Raw genomic sequence first — 18,882 nt, 5'->3', positions numbered from 1 at the left:
AAAGTTTCTCCAACGATTTTCAGGGGTGCTGGCATACTGGAAGGAGCCGATTAATTGAGGGGATGGTTCGGCATCAACCTCTGCACCTGCCACCTGGTAATTAATTAGGCCAGTCATTTGTCAATATTATCTGCGACGGTTGTATATGGCATTACATTTCATAGACGTGTGCGGGCTGTACACCTCAAGGCATTCCCCATATTATTTATTTATTATTTTGATTTGTATCAAGGTACTTATGGTGGATATTCGCATGGAGAAACTAATCTTAGAAACTCGAATCTTAGGAACACATTATTCTATTCTTGTCGCTATATAAATGGAAGGGATTAAACATAAATATCTACAGCGGGTTATAATTTAACGTCATGAATGCATTATTGTTAATTTGGGTCTGCTTATGGACTCATTCTCTTAGATTGAGGAATAATATCTGCTATTAGATATCTAGCAATATAGTAACTTAAATCAATATAGTCTATCATTTTAAATTCAACAAAATTTTTAACAATATCTCATTGACTTTTTCACATTCAGATACTTTCAGTTGTTTTCATATGTTTCTCCAATAAATTCAAGAGTAAGTATTGAAACTCGCATTAATTATATAATTTGATTATTAAAATGGTAACTTGTAGGTCTATACACGTCGTAGCCTCCAGCTTATTCAACTATAAGAACGGAATAGTCCGTCCGCAGAAACAGAAGTCAAAAGTAAGTAATTACTTGATTTTAAATGCAATTCTATAATTTTGCTAATAAGTGATAAGCCACAGGCCCATTTATAGCCATGACCAAACTATTACCAATTCTGTTTGCCTGCTACATGCACCTGTTTTCGAGTTTCTCGCTCTTAATCTTTGATGGGGAGGCTTATGAAGTACAATCTTACTGGGGCAGCCTTATCTTCTTTCTGTCAATGATGGATGTGCTGCACGGCAACAATCTACTACCCAAGAAATCGTACCGTAAGAGTAGGTTGCTCAAGATAATTATAGAGACAGTCTTTGTCTTTCTCATTAGTGAGATTACTATGGCGTTTTTCTGGACCAAACTGGAAAGTACTCTTGACATGATTCTTCGTCTCATCACTGAGACAGATGCCACTCGCTTATTTCTTTTGGAGGCGATCACCGTGGGACTCAGTCTGTTCAACTGGGCGATGGTCTCCCAGCCACCCATCCGGACGGGCTGTATAACTTCCTGTCCCGTACTTCCTGCACGTTTTTTGTGTGGTTCAAGGAATTGGTCGGAAGTTGCTGCAATCTGATGAAATCTCGTGAGCAACCCAAAGTTCGTCGCACTGAAATTAAAGGAATATTGAAGAATTCGAAAAACAAACGCTAGCTAAATTGACTGGAAGTGAAAATCTCTTGTGGGAAGCCTTAATAATGTTTACATCGTAGTTTGTCTACTTAACAAAATATTCTTTAATTTGATACATATATGTACATAAATATATATTTATGGATGTGTGTGTCTGTGCGGTATGTGTTCTATTTATCACTCTGTATGTAGCTGTTGCATTTCCCATAAGCATATCCCACATAATTTTGAATTCATTGCAAGGCCAAATAGTGTCTCGCCCTCTAATTCTTGCCATCTCTCTCGCTCTGCAACGAATGTTTTCTATCTCTATTTGTTTCTTGTTCTGTGGTACGCAAAGAGTATGCACAGGGTTTACTCGAGAATCGGTCAGAGCTGGTCTCGTTCCGAATGAAATGCATATAAATAAAAGTTGTATGGACCCTCTGCTTAGAGGTACAATGAAAAGACACTTCCACTGCATTCCGTCCACTCTATGCGAATGTTTATTTTGGCCCAAGCAAATTAAGTAACCATGATGGTTCGGCAGAGAATTATTGCAAAAATGCTGGGCAAGCAGACCAGATGCAGAAACGACTTTATGCAAGAGCATTTGTAAGCGCAGCTGTTGCAGTGGCAGGCGCCTTATCCGGGGTGGTGGTGTTGCTTCAGCAGCAGCTGTTGCTGGCGACGAAGACTAAAAGCGTCGCTTGGCATAAATCCCGCCCAGGAGCAGGAGCGAGCCATCCTTCCACCCGCACCTAAGCGCATTTGTATTAAATCGAACGTGTTTGTTCCCAGCCGTCGTCTTTGCCTTTTCCAAGAATGTTACACTGCAAAAATAGATAAAAAATCCTAATCCTAGGTCTTAAAAGGAAATAGTGTATTGACTCGTGATCTGTCAGAACTAAATACTCATTTGCAGTTATTTTAGAGCTGGGTTTTCCTCTCAGTGTGAAGACTCCTGCTGCTACTGCTCCTGCTTCCTCCTTTTCATTCTGGGACGGGAGTACACAACTGTTTTATTTATTGACTTCACGTAGTGCATATCCTTATAATTTTTGTATGTGAGCTCTACATATGTCTGAGCACCAAAGGGACGGAAAGATTCCGTCCGTCTGTGTTCTTTTTTGCACTCGACTGCACGTCCAAATATCTACAACAGTTTCTTCGTCAAATGGCAAGGCATTGAAGGCCCCTACTTGCCCTCTTCCCCCTGTTTCAGTCTCTTTCTGGGTATGCAATCAACTGAAATTGAAACCTGCAACAAATGGCCATGTTTGACTTTTTGCAGCATGGCCGGGTCCAGTTACCTTTCCGTTCTGTTCCATACTCTCATGGTTAGTCGTTCATTTGTTGTACATTTTAACGGCTCTCGAGCAAATAAACGATTTTTGCATTTTAGATTTTTAAGCGGCATCCGGTGGCAGCCCCGCTACCTATATGGTATTTAAGAAGATTGCATATCGATTGTGTACTCTCTCACCGGGTCTGCCAGCTTGATTTTCATTTCCTGCCTAAGATTACGTTGCTCATTGTTAGCTCTTAGACTGAATATGGGATGCCCATTGCAGTCTGGGGGGGGACTAAGTTCGGATACAATTAGTCACGCCTTTACGATACCACTGGGAGTGTAATATGGACTCTTAACCTCATGGAATTCAACGGCAACTATTTAATTAACTATTTCCTCGGCTCTTGCAGATGCAGAAATAGTTTCCTTGCTTTGCTTGGCTGCTGAAACTACTTTCCCCTCAAAGGGGGAGAATTTTTATAAAAATGGTTCAAGATGCAGAGACTGCAACATGTGCCTGCTGGGAGGATGAATATATCATATTTCCTGTCAGATCTGAGAGCGGGGACAAAGACAAATTAAATATGCACAACTTGGCAAGAGGCCGGAAAAATAACTTAGCCAGGTACGTTAGCATGGCATTACGAGTTGCCTTTGCACCAGGACCTTCTCTTAGCAGACCCGATCTCCGCAATGGGAACAAGTCCTCCAGTTACCATTTTTCCGCATACTGCTCTTTTGGCCGCACGAAAGGATAATTCAATATTCGCGTCGCCTAACTTACGTAAATTGTTGAATCATCCAATAAATAAAATGCAATGAATGTGCAAAACTTAACTGAAAGAAAAGTGTAGGACCTTGCTGCAGATCCCACCTCTCTTTTTGTTGTTGCTCGCCATTCTCCGAGCGCAGTAAATAAATTAATTTCAGCTGCACAACGTCATCGTCTTCGTCTTTGTCATTATTTTTTATTATTATTATTATTATATCCCTCATATGCAGTTTCATGGCACGCATTTTTGTAGCGGCATCCTGTACGGACCCTGGTACTGCACTTTGAAAATACTCGTACTCGAACTATCGAATACCCTCCTATCCGATGGATTAAAGTGAAAAACCCAATTGGGTTGCACTAGCTCCAATATTCGCCCCAATCCAAGGGCTCCATCCGACAAGCAGATGGACTCGGCTGATGTTCCACCTATTATACACCACACCAACTCCACCATGTATCCCTGTACATAATAATAAAGCAAACAAAATGCAAGGGATCAACAATAACCAATAAGCCGGGGCTGGGCGGAGCAAAGTGCATTGTCGAAAGGTGCCACAACATTGTTAATGGCTAGGCACTCTGCAATTTGCAGGCCCCTCTTCTAGAGTTGCGTGCTATGGGGAAATGTTGCATGGTGCTGCAGCACCAGGCCAGAAAATTAACGTAAACTAAATATACAAAATTGTGTTGGGTTTGAATAATATTACTAGGATTATTCGGTTCCTACATAGTAAGCGACTGACACCCGCTGGACCCTGCCCATTGAGGATTGATTGATCTGTATTGATTTTCATATGGATATAAATGTAGATCTCCATGTAGATTGTCGAGTGAAGATGCACAAGTCCAGGAGTGGAATCGATTTTTCTGCCCTTGCATAAATAAAACCATTTTTTTTATGCAGTTTTTTTTTATATTTTGAATGCTCAATTCACTTTACTAACTTAAACATATGCAACTAGCTCATTTAGATGTGCTGATGATTTCCGAGCAGCGCCAGCAGTGGAGACTGCACGTCCGGCAGCATTCGCATATCGATCGGTGGGTCCGAGAGCTCGGAGCAGGGCGAGCAGCCACAGTTGGCGGGCACCTCGTGCTGCAAGGGAGAGGGAATGTGAAAGTGATTTCCAGGCAGTCGAATCAATGTATAGAGATGGACCCACCCTTTGGCTGTACGTGTGACCGTCTTGGCAGACCATTTTCACTGAGATCGCTTGGTAGGACTTGATGCTGCAGCAAGTGCAGAACTTCTCGTGCATGTCGGTGAGGCTGTTGTACTTGGATCCGGACGAGCAGGCGCCCTGGCAGTCGGTAAAGCCCTTAATAGGTTCGGCATTGACACAGACCCCATGACCGGGCTTGGGGAACTTGAGGATTTCCTTGGTCTGTGACTCGGCCAAGGACACGGGCAAACAAGTGGCTAAAAGTCACGAGGAATAGGTAATAATCTGGGTACCGAATGTATGCATGTCTACTCACATTTGTCTTCCGGCTTCGGCTCCAGTTTGCAGCGCTTACAGCAGCCATTCTGGTACAGGAGATGGGACAGACAGTCGGTCACAACCGGACAGATCTCCTGCGAGGATGTGACCATCAGCTGGCCATCCTTCTTCAGGCAGCTGTAGTGCGTGCAGTTATCCGCCGATTTCCACAGATCATTGACTGCGTACAACTTCTGCTCGAACACACAGGCGGTTTGGATGCATTTTCCACAGCACTTGCTCTTATCCAGGCTCTGATAGCTGAAGCCAGGAGCACAGTCCGTCGAGCACATCTCCAGAGTGCTGAGCACCTGTGCATTGCCATCGGGGCCATACGAACAGGTCTCGCGCTTGCACACATCCTTGGCATGAGTCCACTTCTCGCCCACCTGCTTGGTGAACTTTGATGAGTCCTCCAGCTCGTACTGGACAATGCACAGATTCTTCGGCGGCACTAAAAGTGAGAATAAATTTGTTATTTAATTTTAAACCTTTCCCATTTCGTTTCTGTACTTACCACAGGAGTGGGTGGAACAGCACTCATCGATTTCCTTTGTGGTCTTCACTTCGTAGAATCGCTCTGGACAACTGATGGGCGCCTTGGGACACAGCTCTGTCTGGCAGATGATCTTCTGAGTGGGGCAGCAACCCTCCTCAATCTTGACTAGCTTCTCGCCGGGCATCAGCTCCCGCGGCGGCTTCAGCACCTCACACTCTTCCTTTGGTTTGCATTCTACAGCAGATAAAGATAAATATGGGTTAGGGAACCTCGGGGCAAGCACAAGCGAGATCCCAACTCACCGCAAATGTATTGAGGACAGCCATTGACGTCGTTCTTCTGCTTCTTAAACTGTCCCGGACCGCAGACAGGCATCATAGGCGCCAGACACAGTTTGGCAGGATCCTTGGGCTCTGGCACACATCGGTATCTGGGGCAGCACTCCTCCTTGGTGACAATTATCTGCGGCTTGTAGTCCTCGGCGCAGATGTTCTCCTCCACCTGGCACTTCTTCTGCACACACGACGTTTTGCCGTTCTCATCGCACTGGCAGTCGGTGCACTTGTCCTTTGGCCACTTCTCGCCCGGCAAATGCAAGCCATCGTCGCACTTTGAGCAGGCTATCTCCGGCACACACTTGCCGGCGTCCATCACCTGGCCGGGGGGACAGAAGCAGCCCTCGAAGCGCTCCGAGCTGATGCACATCTCATCGCTCTTCACCGTCCGGATGACCGTCTGGCTCTTCAGACTTACTGCATCGTACTCTGACATGGCCTTAACGGTGTCGCAGGTCTTGGCACAGCCACAGGGCTCGTACACCATGTCGCTGGGACACTCATAGGGACACAGATGCGGCCTTCGCCACGTGGTGCAGATGCCGTGCTGGTTGCACTCCTTGGCATAAGCAGCCAGAGCCACACAGACTCCCTGCTGGGTGTTGCCCGGCTTGCAGATATCCTGCTGGCACGCGGAGACGTACGCAATGGGATCGACGACCAGCGGACACTTGCCGAACAGCTCGGCATTGTAGAACTGCAGGCAGGGATCCTTCTCCGGCGGCAGCGGGATGCACTGCTCCTTGGGCACATCCTCGCTGAGACACTCTTGGGCGTCGGTGAGTCCTAGCTTGGGCTCGTCCGCCTGCCAGCTCTGGATGGCATCCACGCCCGGCTTCTTCTTGGCCGGATTGGGCTGCAAGTCATTGGCCGGGCTCCCGTTACAGTCCCCGCAGAGGCCCTCCATCTTGCTGCCGTACTTGATGCTGGGCACGCCCAACGAGAAGATCAAATCCTCGAACGAGGCGGTTAGTTCCACATGCGACTCGGGCAGGGATAGCACGAGCTCCTTGCCCACCACCTGGCGCAGCGAGATCCAGCTGTCCTTGTAGGGCATCCGCTTCACCTCGAACCCATCGACCAACACCTGAAGGGATTTCGGCTGCAGCGGCACTCGCTGTACGTGGATCACATGATCCCCGTTGAGAATGTGCAGCGACTTGGCGCAGCTGCCACCGTCCACGGGACTGCTCTGTCCCAGCTTCTTGCAATCGTCCATGCTGACGTACACCTGGAATGTGTGGACTCCGGGCAGGACGACGTCGCGCGACAGCAGATAGGTGCAGTTGCCGTTGAAGCTGAAGCTCTTGCGATCGTAGGTCATGTAGTTGGAGGCTCCGATGGCATTGCACACACAGTCCTTGCACTCGGAGATGGGCACGCAGTTGGGGCCCTTCCGCACGGTGCCCTCCGGACAGTAGCAGCCCGGGAAGCAGGTGTCGGGCAGCACAGGGCAGTCATCGCCATGGATGTTGTCGCACGACGGCTCGCAGCGTCGCTTGTAGCAGTCCGTGTGCACCAGAGGCGCCGGGCAGCTGATCTCGCACTGAGACACCGCCCTCCAAGTGGGCAGCTGCACCAGCGGATTCACACTGAGGCACTTCTTGACGAAACTCTCCAGAATTTTGCACTTGCAGGCGGCCGGATCCCCGTTGTTGGCCATCATGCAGTCGCAGGCGGCCTCGAGGCAGTAGTTGTTCAGGAACTGCTTGTAGTTCACGGCCTTGTGGCAGCGGGCAAGGGTGGGATGGCTGTGGATGGAGGAGCATCGATACAGTAACGATGGAGCAGGAGCAGGATCAACCACAGCACTCACTGAATGATGTTGCACTGCTGCAGCGCCTTGGCCTGCATCTCCCTGGAGCACTTCAGATCCCCGCACTGTTCCTTGGGCACTCGCTTGTCGTACCAGCTGTCGCCGAAGCTCTCCGTGTTAGCAATGATTTTTCCCTCTGGCGAACGCTTGTCATCCCTGGGATTTCCATTGTAATAGCCGCAGAGGCCGTCCACAGTGCGTATGAACTTGGAGGAGATGCCCACCTTGACGATGCCAATGTCATCGAGTTGTATCCAGAAGCCGTATTTGGTCGAAACAGCCAGAAGGGTCTTGCCCGGCTGGCTGACCACAAAGGAGGCCTTGCAGATGGGCGAGTTGATGAGCTGCTGCACCGTGAACTCGAAGCCATTGAACTTGAGCTTCAAGTGGGGCAGCAGGACCAGCTCATTGCCCGCTTGTATGTCCTGGATGGTGATCACCTTGTGGCAGATCTTGCGCGACTCGTCGGTGCACTGCTGATGAACTGTACAAGCGTGGATTCATGTTTAAAGTATTCCCAAATCAGTGACTGATCAAATCCTACCCGATATGGACCAGCTGCCGTTGTGTATGTCCCTGGCCAGAATGTGGCTGCATGGCCCGTACTTGAACAGGGTACCATCGAAGGTGGTGAAGCTCTTGCCGCTAATCTCGCACACATCGTCTTTGTTGGGCCTGAGGACGCAGGTGTACTTCAGGCAGTCGCCCGCCTTCGCCGTGCTCATGTCCAGCTCCACATCGTACTTCTCCGGGCACTTGGGCTCCGAGCAGGTGACAGTTTCGTTCTTGTCCACCACCTTGGTGGCTATGGGCACACAGGTGAACTCGTTGCACTGCTCCTCCAGCTGGAAGTCCAGCTCTTGGGTGGGCATCGACAGCATTTGTTCCGAGGAGGATATGAACTTCGTCTTGGTGATGGTCTCGCCGTCGTCCACAATCGACACCTGCTTGGAGAAGGTAAACATCTTTGACATCTTGCGCGCCTTCTTCTCGATGATTTTGATCTTCATTTGCGGAGGACAAGCGGGCGCTGGACAGGTGATGATCTCGGCTGAAAGGATAATGCGTGAATACAGAGATATTCTGTCTGTTTTTAGGTTAGATACACACTCTCATTCTTCACCCGAATGGGTTCGCGCGGAACAGTGAACGAATCTGTGCAACTGGCGTCCTCATCGTCCGCACAATCATGTACACCATTGCACCAGAGCACCTCTGGGATGCAGTCTCCACTGGAAGGACACAATCTCTGCTGCTTGGGGCAGGGCTCGCACTTGCAGAAGCAATCGCTGGTGATCACCGGTCGCAGTTTGGCATCCGGACAGGGCGCACACTTCTTGGGCTTGCAGTTCTTGTGCCCGCCGAGCACACAGACACAGTCCTCGCAGGCGGAGTTCTCGAACTTGTTGCCAATCGGATAGCTGACGTAGTTCTCCACACAGGGGCACAGATTGTGCTGCACGCAATTGTTGCCATCCCAGTAGAGAGCCGGCTGGCTGTGGCATGGGCAGTTGCTGGCTCTGAACTGGGGTCCTGCAATGCCAGCGCAAATGTTGCACTTGCTGGGTGCGCTATTGTCCACCGTCACTTGACGCTCGATCTCAGCTAGGAATTGAGAAAGTTCATTAGAACACGATACACATAGAGGCAGACTTTGAGTGGCGGCTTACGATAGGGCTTGAAGCATCCCAGGGGCTCGATGCGCATGTTAATGTTCCTCTCCCACTTGGCCGGCACCACCTTGAGGAACTGCGCGAGTATGAGCGGCTTAAAGTGATGTCTGCGCTCGGTTTCCCCATCCACATTGGCCTCAAAGATGCGCGGCTGTCCGCTTGGCGAGAGCACCGTGTTCCAGATGGGCTTCTTCTTGGAGAAGAGCACCTTGTAGCCGGTCACCCAGCCATCGGGGCCGCCCTTGGTCACAAAACCAGAGATATTTCGAGGCTCCAGGAAATCAAACTCCACGTATTCATTCGGGGTATTGGACAGAGGGCGCCAGGACAGGGGCGTCGATAGCTTTAGTAGATCCAACAGTGCCGGCTTCTTGGCCGGCTTAGGCAGCTGCCAAACGCTGCTCGATTGCACCTGATCTGCGTACATTTTTCCGTCATCCACGCCCATCTCATCGATGCATTCCGTTTCCTGGAAATGCGCTGGATGCTCCGTGCTGGTTGGCGTGATGGAAGTGGTGGGCTTGGGTTCCTCCTTGTCACCGCAAATCAGCAGCTCCACACGCATGGCAATCGAGCCGTGCCATTTCAGGGGATAAATGCGCAACGAGCTCGCTTCAATGGGCACCTTAAAGTAGGTCTGAACCGGAGCCCGAGAGTCCAGGGGGCCATTGAACATCTGCGGCTTTTCCGTCTCGTCCACCAGATAGTGATAGGCTATGCCGTCATGGCTGTGCAGGATCTGTGAGTAGAGTACAATGGGTCAGAGAAACAGTTGAGAATGAAGAGTGGAGAGTGTTGGTGCGGTTTGGGGTGGGGGGAACTCACCTTAAAGAGCGTCACATAGTTGTCAAAGTCGGGACTGCCCGCCATGACCACTCCATAGAAGGGCTCTGGCCGGCCGAAATTCAGCTCGAGATACTGCATTTGGTCGTTGATGTTGGGTGACCAGCTGCCCTGTGGCTGATTTTTGGTGAGACGAGCCTTGGCCGGGCCGTGTTCTGGTGCCAGCTGGGAGCTGGCATTGAAGATGCTGTCGGGCAGGGAGCGAGGGCCATTCTCGATCTTCGGCACGAGCCTAAAAGCGAAGGAACGTTGAGAACAAATAAAGATTGAGTAGCTGTCTAGCGCCTACCGATCCGAAGCGCAGTGCAGTGGTGGGGTAAGGGTTACGGGTAAAATGGGCACCAGAGGTTCCAGCTCAGGCACTCCCTCTGAAAGTAAAAGATCAAATAATCAAATTAAATAAATAGTGAAATGAATGCACAGAATTACTCACCTATTGGAGTGATGGGATCCGGCTTATTGGGCACACAGGTGAAGGCATTGTCGATGCACTGGCAGACTTCAAACTCCCCAAGGACGGGCTTGTGGGGCTGGACATAGTGCTCGGCCTTGTCCATGCAGGGGCACTCGTCGGCATGCACACAGGTGTCCTCATCCCGCCAGTACTTGCCCAGCGTGTGGCAGTCCGGCCGCAGTTTGTCCACGCAGCCAGACTTGCAGTGCTCACCGGGCTGGCAGAGGCCGCGCTTGCGCAGGATGCTGCCGTAGTAGTGGCACGTGTGCTCGCACTGATTGGCACAGTCCGTCCAAACCTTGCCCTCGGGACAATGTTGGAGGGGCTCCAATTCCGGCTCCGGCTTGGGCTTCTTGCCACAGCTGGGCTTCAGCTCCTGGACAGTGGCGATGTGGTCGCAGATGAACATCGTGGGATTGAACATCATGTACTCGCCGCAGGTCTGCTCCACGTAGATCCAGCCTCCCTCCACTCCCTTGGGCTGGCAGTGCAGAAACTTGTGGCAGTCGCCAGGGAAGTCTTTGTACTCCACCACACCAGCATCGCAGGCCAGCCCTATTTGGGGCCGCTCAGTGGGCTTGGGGGCGGGCGGCAGTGGCTCCTGGTCGCACTGGCAGAAGGCGCGCAGCTCGTAGTCGTGGCACTTGCCAGTGCACCGCAGACCCTCCTCTAGGTTGCAGACCACGTTCTCATCCATCTGCTCGGGCGCCTCGTGGCTGTCCTTCACCCGACACTCGACCTTCGTCATGAACTGCTTCAAGCAGGTGCCGTAGACGTTCTCCAGGCGATCGTAGCGCGGCACCTTCTCCTCGTCGTTCAGCCGCACACTCTTGTCCGAGGCGTCCTTGTCCTTGTCGCACCATCTCGTCCAGCCCTTGACGCACTTGGTCTGATTCTGCGTGGCCATTGGCATTGTCTCGGTGGTTCCCTCCACGACTGGAGCGGGCGTGCTGGGCGTGGGCAGGTTGCACTTGACGCCGCTGCAGATCTCCTTGCGCTTGGAGCAGCGACAGGTGGCACAGGAATCCGTGTAGGTGATGTCGCCCTCGTAGTAGGTCTTTCCGTCCCGCACCATGCACACGGGCTTGCACTCGGCCTTGGGCACGCACTCGCGGTAGGTGTCGTTCAAGTAGATGAAGCCATCGTCGCACGGTTTGATGTGGCACCCCTCGAGGCAGTTCTCCCTGTTGCACATGCGCTCCGCGATGCCCTGATCCAGGAAGTTGTCACATGTCTCCACAGCGCAGGCCGGCGTGCAGGACTTGTAGTCCGAGCAGTGGGGATCGCATTGCATGGCTGAAACGTCGAGAAACGAATATAGATTTATCTAAAATGGGTGAGAGGAATCCTGCAGTACTCACGACAGAAATGCTGCGAACGCCAGCGTATATTGATGCCCTTCTGGGCACAGGCATCCGCATAGGCAGCCATCGCCGTGCACAAACACTCGCAGTCGCCGCCCTGATCGCAGGCGCACGTATCGAAGATGCAGCGTTTCCAATACAGCTCCAGTGGCACCTCCGCGTGGCACTGCGCGAACAGCTCCGACTTAAGAGCACCGCACTTGAGCTGGGCCCAGGTTTCGCGCTCCGGATGCGCCTTGCAGGCATCGATGGGGGCCACCGGGGCGGAGCAATGCGGCTGCAGCTTCCAGGCATGTCCGAAGAGCATGGGACTGGTCTCCAGGCCCAACGACGGTGTCTGCATGTCGTCCAGTCCGTTGCCATTGTAGTTGCCACACAGTCCGCTGACCTTGTGGCGCCACTCGTTTCCCAGTTTCACATAGACTCGTGTTCCCTCGTCCCATTTGACCTGCAGCTTGAGGGGAATCACCTCCACGACCACGAATACTCCCGCCTTGTAGATGTGGAACGCATTGTGTCCCTTGGAGTTGACGCTGTCTCGGAGCTCTGGATGGAAGGATACGATAGGATTATTAGAGTTGCAAAGGGGCATTGATCCTTGACTCACTCTTGATGGGCGACTTGTTCGGATCAGTGCTGTAGGCGGAATCTGCGCTGAGGACCAACGACTCCTGGGCATGGCCAGTAAGGGAAATCTCCAGAGACTTGGAGCAGGTCACACCCATAGTGCCGCAAAGGACATTCTGTATGGTTATGCTGAAGCCATCACCATTATCGAAGACGCCCTTGGCGAGGACGTAGTCGCAGGCTCCCTGGAAGTCAAAGTCATGGCCATCGAAGGTGGTGAAGTGCGAATCGCCCCACACACTGCAGGTGGACTCGCAGCCGTTATCTGAGCACTTCCAGTTGCCCGCCTGACACACGCACAGGTTACAATCCTCCTTGATCTTCTCCCCGTCGTCGTAGCTCTTGCCGGCATGGTGGCACGAGCAGTTGGTGGGCAGCACACAGGACAGGCGGGAGGTGTCATACACATACCCCTCCATGCAGACACAGCCGGGCAGGCACTCTGTGGAATCCGCCACATACTTGTCCATATTTTTGCAGGTCTTCGGCTCTTTGGGGGCGCACTTTGTGAACTCGGCGAACGGCTGCTTGGAGCACTTGGAGCGCAGCTCAGACGAGGGCGGATACTTGTCCTTGTCGCCCGGCTCGGCATCCTGACAATCCCAGACACCGTCCTGGCAGGTGCACAGATCGAGGAACTTCTCCCCGGGGCGCACCTCTTTGTAGCCCGACCGGAAGGTCATGCCATCGAAGCTGCACTGGCACTTGTGCTTGGGCACACACTCGCCCTGGTCGTTGATGTACTCCCCGTGCGGACAGCGGCAGCCCTCGACGCACTCCCGATTGCAGCTCCCCTTGCTGGGCAGATCATCGCATGTGAGGGCACATCCATCGCCGCACTCGTCGAAGATCTGACCCATCGGACACTTCACAGCTGCGGGGCAGGATGGGGATGGGTTAAAGGCTGGAGTAGCTTTTGGTTGATTACTCCGCACTTACCACACTCCTTAACCGTCATTCGCCAGCCCGTCTTGACACCCTCCCGCATGCACTCTGTGCCATAGGCGGACAGGATGGGGCAGAAGCACTTGGCCAGCTCGTCCTTGCAGGCGCACGTGTCGTACAGGCAGTCCTCGTAGAACTTCTCCGGCTCCACCATGAAGTGGCAGTCCTGGAAGATGTCCTGCAGCAACCAGTCGCAGTGCTTCTCCGCCTGTTCCTTCCGCTCCGGATTAAGCGTGCACGGATGCGGACCCTGGTGTGTCTCCGCCTTGAACTGGCACGTGTCCTTGGTGCGCCACTTGTCTGCAAACGGCTCAATGGCGGTCTCCACATCGCCCTCGGGCGTCAGGAAATCGTCCTGCGTATTGGAGTTGAAGGTGCCGCACAGGCCCTGTGTCTGGCCCCGCCAGCTCGGCGGGGCGTCGATATATACACGCGACACGCCGTCCCACCAGACGCGAATGCCGTCGGCGAATTCGACGGTCAGGAAAGTGGAGCTGGCCCTGCGGATCAGCACCTCGCCCCGTCCCAGCATCTTGGGCAGCTTGGCAATGGGCTTGTCATTGATGAGGGTGGTCAGCCCCTGGTCCAGTTTGACAACCGAGGGCGTGCCATCCCGAAGGACGAAGCGAATGGTCACCGACTTGGTGCAGGACGGATCATCGGGCGCGGCATAGTTCATGGCCTCCGAGACGGCGCCCGAGCAGGCCACATTCTCCGCCTCCACCGACATGTTCGGCGTCTTCAGCAAATGGTACGAGCACTTGCCCATGAAGTCGTATCGCCTCCCATCGAAGGTCTGGTAATGCGGATCACCGATGGCCCCGCACCGCGATCCACATTTGTCGTCCGTGCATCGCCACTGGCCGTTCTTGCAGGTGCAGGTGTTGCAGTTCTTCTTTACCGTCGACTCCGGCTTGAACTCCTTGCCGCGCAGCGTGCAGGGACACAGCTCGCGCGTGATGCACGCATCCTTGTACTGCACCGTGCCCTCGGGACAGTAGCAGCCCTCGTTGCAGGTCTCTCTGCTGGGTGACAGTGCGACGTCCGAGTCGCAGGTGGGCTCCACATTGGGACCGCAGGCTTGATAGACCCGTCCAAAGCCGCAGCTGATGGCTGAAATTATACGCGGAGACATCTCCAGTAAGGAACTGTTCGAAATCGCATCTATGCTCCACACTTACGACAAATCTCCAGATTGCGCCAGCCATGCTCCAGCTTGATGCCCTTGAAGCCGCACTCCTTGGCCAGCATGGCAATGGCGTCGCAATTGCAGCTCTCCGGATGCTCGCGATTGGCGCAGTTGCAATAGTCGGCCATGCAGGTGCGTATAAGAGCCTCGTGGTTGAAGGGTTTGATGCAGTCGCCCAGCTTTTCGTTGGCCAGGAGGCGCTCACAGACTGACACTGCCTTCTGCAGCTTGCTCTGTTCGCAGGACTCCATGCCAAAGTCCAGCTCGGCGCTGTTCTCCACGAGGCACATCTCACTGTGATCCTGGACGCGCCAGGCATCGGCGAACGCCTTGACAGTCTCCAGTTTCTTGCCCGTGCGGGAGACAAAGTCGGTGTGCGGATCGCCATCGAGGGAGCCGCACAGACCACCCACTTTGCCCCACATCTGGGGTCCGGCCTGCACGGAGACATACTGATGGTGGTCCCAGTCGAGCTTGAGGCCAACCGACTCCAGATCGATCTGCACATGCTGTGCAACGGGCATCACCTTCATGCCCATCACTTGGACGGACATGGGCAGCTTCTTGATGGGCGTGGACAGCTGAATGGTTCCATCTAAAAGAAGATATCTATGTGAAGAATATTTCATCCATCAACGACAGTATCCTTACTCAAATTCTCAAAGGTGTAGAGCACGGACTGCCACAGAACCTTCAGTGTGTGGGCGCAACCATAGCCGGAACCATAGGGACACGCCTTCAGAATTATGTCAAAGGTTGCCGACACTTTGTCCGTGATCAGCGTGTGCGAGCAAGACAGAGGAGCCCTGCGGGGAAGCAACATACAACATATGTATTTGTTATCCGGATGAGTCACCGTCTCGTCTCATCCAAAATGAACTCACTTGAACACCAGGCCATCAAAGGTTTTCATATTAATGCCACCCCAAGTGGTGCAGAGAGCGGGTCGCGGGGTCTTGTCTATAACCACATCCAACTCGCTGCTCTGGTACAAGGAATACCTGCCCGGGGTAACAACAGTCTCCTCCGATGACCACCATTCCTGCACATACATACATACATATATCAGAATATCAACGAATATCCATGCAGAGCCTATAGACATTTAACATACGCTTTTTCGCTCCATATCCATGTACTTGGCAAATATGGCTAGTAGCTGCTCCCGCTCGGATCGTATTTCATAGGCCGTCTCACCGCTATAACCGCCATGATAGACGCGTCCAGCCTGCTGCTCCTCCCTTGAGGATGTTTTGGTGCGGATGGTGTAGCCAGGAGCTGTGGATATTTAAAACTCATTTGAAAACTTAAAAACTTTTGCACTTTCCACGTGGATTCTAATCAGCTGTGAGTGTTGGAAAACATCAAACATCAACACCAATAGGATAAGCATAGGGGGCCTAGTGGTGGCAAAAAGCTGCGTCCTAATCGGAATATTCGATTATTTGTGCACATTACAACTACCACCACTAAATAGCAGCGAAAACAGCATGGAAGGTACATTTTCAATTGTCATTCACTTGATACTCACGAAATATGCACTTGGGAAGCGGTGAGGGAAGGTACTGGCCCTGCTGATAGTTGCACTTGTATTCAATGTCCAAGCGTCCTTGGACTTTTAGACCGGGCACCTGGGGACAGGTGAAGGTGCACCGTGCCTCCTCCATCTCATAGGCGCACTTGTAGTTGCCATTGAAGTTTGTGTTGGTCACATTGCAGCTGGCGATGTCTGCAAGGAAGCAAAGCACTCAGTGATTGGCAGAACTGATGGGAAAGGGACTGCTTGGAGACTTACTATATTGACAGTGGGCACCGCGGAACATCTTGGAGCACTGGCAAACATTGAAGCTGATGCACTGACCGCCATTCTCGCAGCCAGGCGCACAAGTGGCTGAAGGGAGCGGAATAAGACAGAGAATGATAAGGATAATGGGATTTACTTACGGCCACAGTCGGGGGGCTTGGACAGCCCAGTCTTTGTGTGTACCCACTGGCCATCGCGGCATTCAATGTTGGTTATTCCACTGCCGTCGGGGAACTTGAATCCCCGCATACATTCCGCATGGCAAACACTGAAAAGAAGATGAGAACACATCGAGCACACCTTTTTGCGACAATCCCATCAGAACTCACTTGTTCATGCAGGAGACCTTAGAGTTCTTTGGGGCCTTGGGAAACGAGGCGCACACGGACTTCTTCGTCTGGCAGGCGGGTCCGTAATAGTTTTCCGGACACTGACAGACGCCCGTTGAGAGACAGATGCCATTGTTCTGACAGGCCGGCTGGCACCGGGCGTGGCAGGGTGGCACTACGGAGAATATGGAGTTGCCAATGATCCAGCCATCGTTGCTGCAGAACATCTCCAGGACTAGGATGTCCTGGCCGAAGCTATATCCAGCTGGACAAGAGACCTTACAGCGACCATTGTGGCACTCGGATTGCACGTTCGGCGGCAGCTCCAGAGCGGCACACTTTCCGTGGGCAGCCAGAGACTGTCCGACGTGACCGTAAAAGTTTCCTTGGTTTCTGTGCAAAAGTTTTCATGATTACGGATCAGGATCATCGACGATGTGGGTGGTGATCCACCTACTTACCCCTTGCCAAAAACTCCAAGCAGTTTGTTCGCAAATAGCCCTCTGAGGCAGGAGTGCACATTAAAGGATATTCAAAGAGCCCAGAGGTGTTTCCACTTACCCGTACCCTGCGCCACTGGCCGATGTCTTGATGCCACCACCACCGTATCCTGGTCCTACTCCTCCAGCAGATCCGGCGTAACTGTACCGGGCGCTATAATTGTTATATAATTAGCTCCTTATCTAGCTTCCTTCCGACTTATCCATACCTCACTGGGGGTGCATTCCGAAACGAGAAGCTTATGTGGCGCTCATCGCGGCCGACTTCGTTATCGACGGCATCCGGTACGGCCTGGACGAGGGGGCTAAATTTGCGAATATTCCAGATAAACATTAAAACTAAGCGCAATTTCAGTGCGACTTAAAAATATCTGGCATTGACATAAAACAAGATAAGCGAACGTTCTTGAAACGGATTTAAGAGTCAGGCACTCAAGGACATGTGTGGCTGTCCAAGAAGGACAAATCCAAAGGATTCAGAGCTCAAAAGTTTTGCATAATTTTTCCCTTTCGTTCGCAGTTCTTGTATATCTGCTCCAGCTCCTCCAATAAACTGATAGTTCACTCACTTTATATCCTCGTCATCCTCATCGTTCATCACTAGATCCCCTTCCTCGGCCCACACATGGCCGATTAGGAGCAGCCACACGGACAAATAAATCACTTTCCTTGCCATTCTGGCAGGATTATTCAGTACGCAGTTTCAGCTTTCGTAGAACTGAAATCGACACTGGGTATCCGTTATCCTTTCGAGTATCAACACTGGTAATCCATTATTTCCAGGACACTGCGACTGTTCAAGCGTATGTCCTTCAAGTCCTTGGGACTATTTCTCACTTGTACACACTGATTCACTCGACACTTTTGTAGATTTCCACGTAACTTGAAGACTTTCAGGCAACTGCGCGATCGCGACTGATGATGCCATTGGTTGGGGAGCGCCTTTTATAGGCCCGATGGCCACGCCAATCTCCATTCTGATGGAGGGGAAGGCTTATCAAAGAGCTTGGGATTTGTAGGGTCGGTGCCACCACTTTATACGGATTCTGGAATGCGCAAAAACAAATTCACTTTTCTTCAGCTTATCGACTCGGTGACTCGGGGCTATCCAAAATATGCCAAGTTGAGGCAGAGGCTGAGACCAATGCCTGGTTGATAATGCCACTTCCCGTTGCCTATGTCATAAGTATACCACCACCACAGACTGAAAGCTTTGCCAAGTCGAGGGAGCCGCAATCGGTTGTTACGTCGCCATTCCATTTATCAGGCATGCGAAACATATGAATGGAGTACGTACTATTACGCAAAAACTACCATTGAACTTGAACAGTTTTGCGAGAAGAGATTAAACTACAACCCGCCCTTGCCAGCATTTTTATTGTAAGTATATTTGATATCTGAACAGGCCCCCAGCGAATAACAAATAACAAAGCTTAGAAGCAGCCCGTCGCCGAATCAAGGAATATATAGAATATGTACCTTCAGAAAGTTTGGCTGGCTATGGCTGCCATTACGGATATCAGAGTAAGCCACTGGACTAATGGTAGCAGCGTGGACTGGAGCTCGGTATCGGGCAAGCTTTGTCTGTTCACTGTCACACACCGCATCCTGTAACCTGTAATTGTAATGCTCCGAATGCGTCCGTATGG

At 51.8% G+C, this 18,882-nt stretch overlaps 1 protein-coding gene and 1 long non-coding RNA gene across 4 annotated transcripts; one reads left to right on the top strand and one right to left on the bottom strand.

Annotated features, from left to right (window-relative positions):
- The first annotated feature begins 469 nt into the window (after positions 1 to 469).
- Positions 470 to 1,481, top strand: LOC111072384. 3 transcript variants are annotated; one of them, XR_002607583.2, is made up of 4 exons: positions 474 to 580; positions 639 to 714; positions 777 to 968; positions 1,024 to 1,481. It is a non-coding gene; the product is annotated as an uncharacterized LOC111072384 (long non-coding RNA). The 3 variants fall into 3 exon arrangements; XR_005968231.1 differs by having other exon boundaries at positions 470 to 580; positions 764 to 1,481; XR_005968230.1 differs by having other exon boundaries at positions 777 to 1,481.
- Positions 1,482 to 4,286: 2,805 nt separating this feature from the next.
- On the bottom strand, positions 4,287 to 18,093 carry LOC111072369 (hemocytin). The gene is made up of 27 exons (XM_022364202.2): positions 17,803 to 18,093; positions 17,443 to 17,538; positions 17,295 to 17,387; positions 17,195 to 17,236; positions 16,734 to 17,126; positions 16,545 to 16,672; positions 16,396 to 16,491; positions 16,132 to 16,329; positions 15,715 to 15,878; positions 15,485 to 15,642; positions 15,252 to 15,406; positions 14,593 to 15,195; positions 13,406 to 14,524; positions 12,447 to 13,340; positions 11,837 to 12,385; positions 10,455 to 11,771; positions 10,311 to 10,389; positions 10,004 to 10,253; positions 9,176 to 9,917; positions 8,616 to 9,110; positions 8,050 to 8,556; positions 7,506 to 7,989; positions 5,657 to 7,440; positions 5,373 to 5,588; positions 4,854 to 5,309; positions 4,538 to 4,794; positions 4,287 to 4,470 (listed from the first exon to the last, which is right to left on the bottom strand). The coding sequence occupies exons 1-27, from the start codon at positions 17,907 to 17,909 to the stop codon at positions 4,342 to 4,344; spliced, it is 11,511 nt and encodes a 3,836-aa protein (XP_022219894.2). The 5' UTR covers positions 17,910 to 18,093; the 3' UTR covers positions 4,287 to 4,341.
- Between the last annotated feature and the right edge of the window lie 789 nt (positions 18,094 to 18,882).

The sequence above is a fragment of the Drosophila obscura genome, unplaced genomic scaffold, assembly GCF_018151105.1.
Source record: "Drosophila obscura isolate BZ-5 IFL unplaced genomic scaffold, ASM1815110v1 contig_42, whole genome shotgun sequence".
In the NCBI taxonomy this organism is placed as follows: domain Eukaryota; kingdom Metazoa; phylum Arthropoda; class Insecta; order Diptera; family Drosophilidae; genus Drosophila; species Drosophila obscura.
The sequence above is the reverse complement of the archived record's forward strand: the minus strand, read 5'-3'. Positions and strand labels throughout refer to the sequence as shown.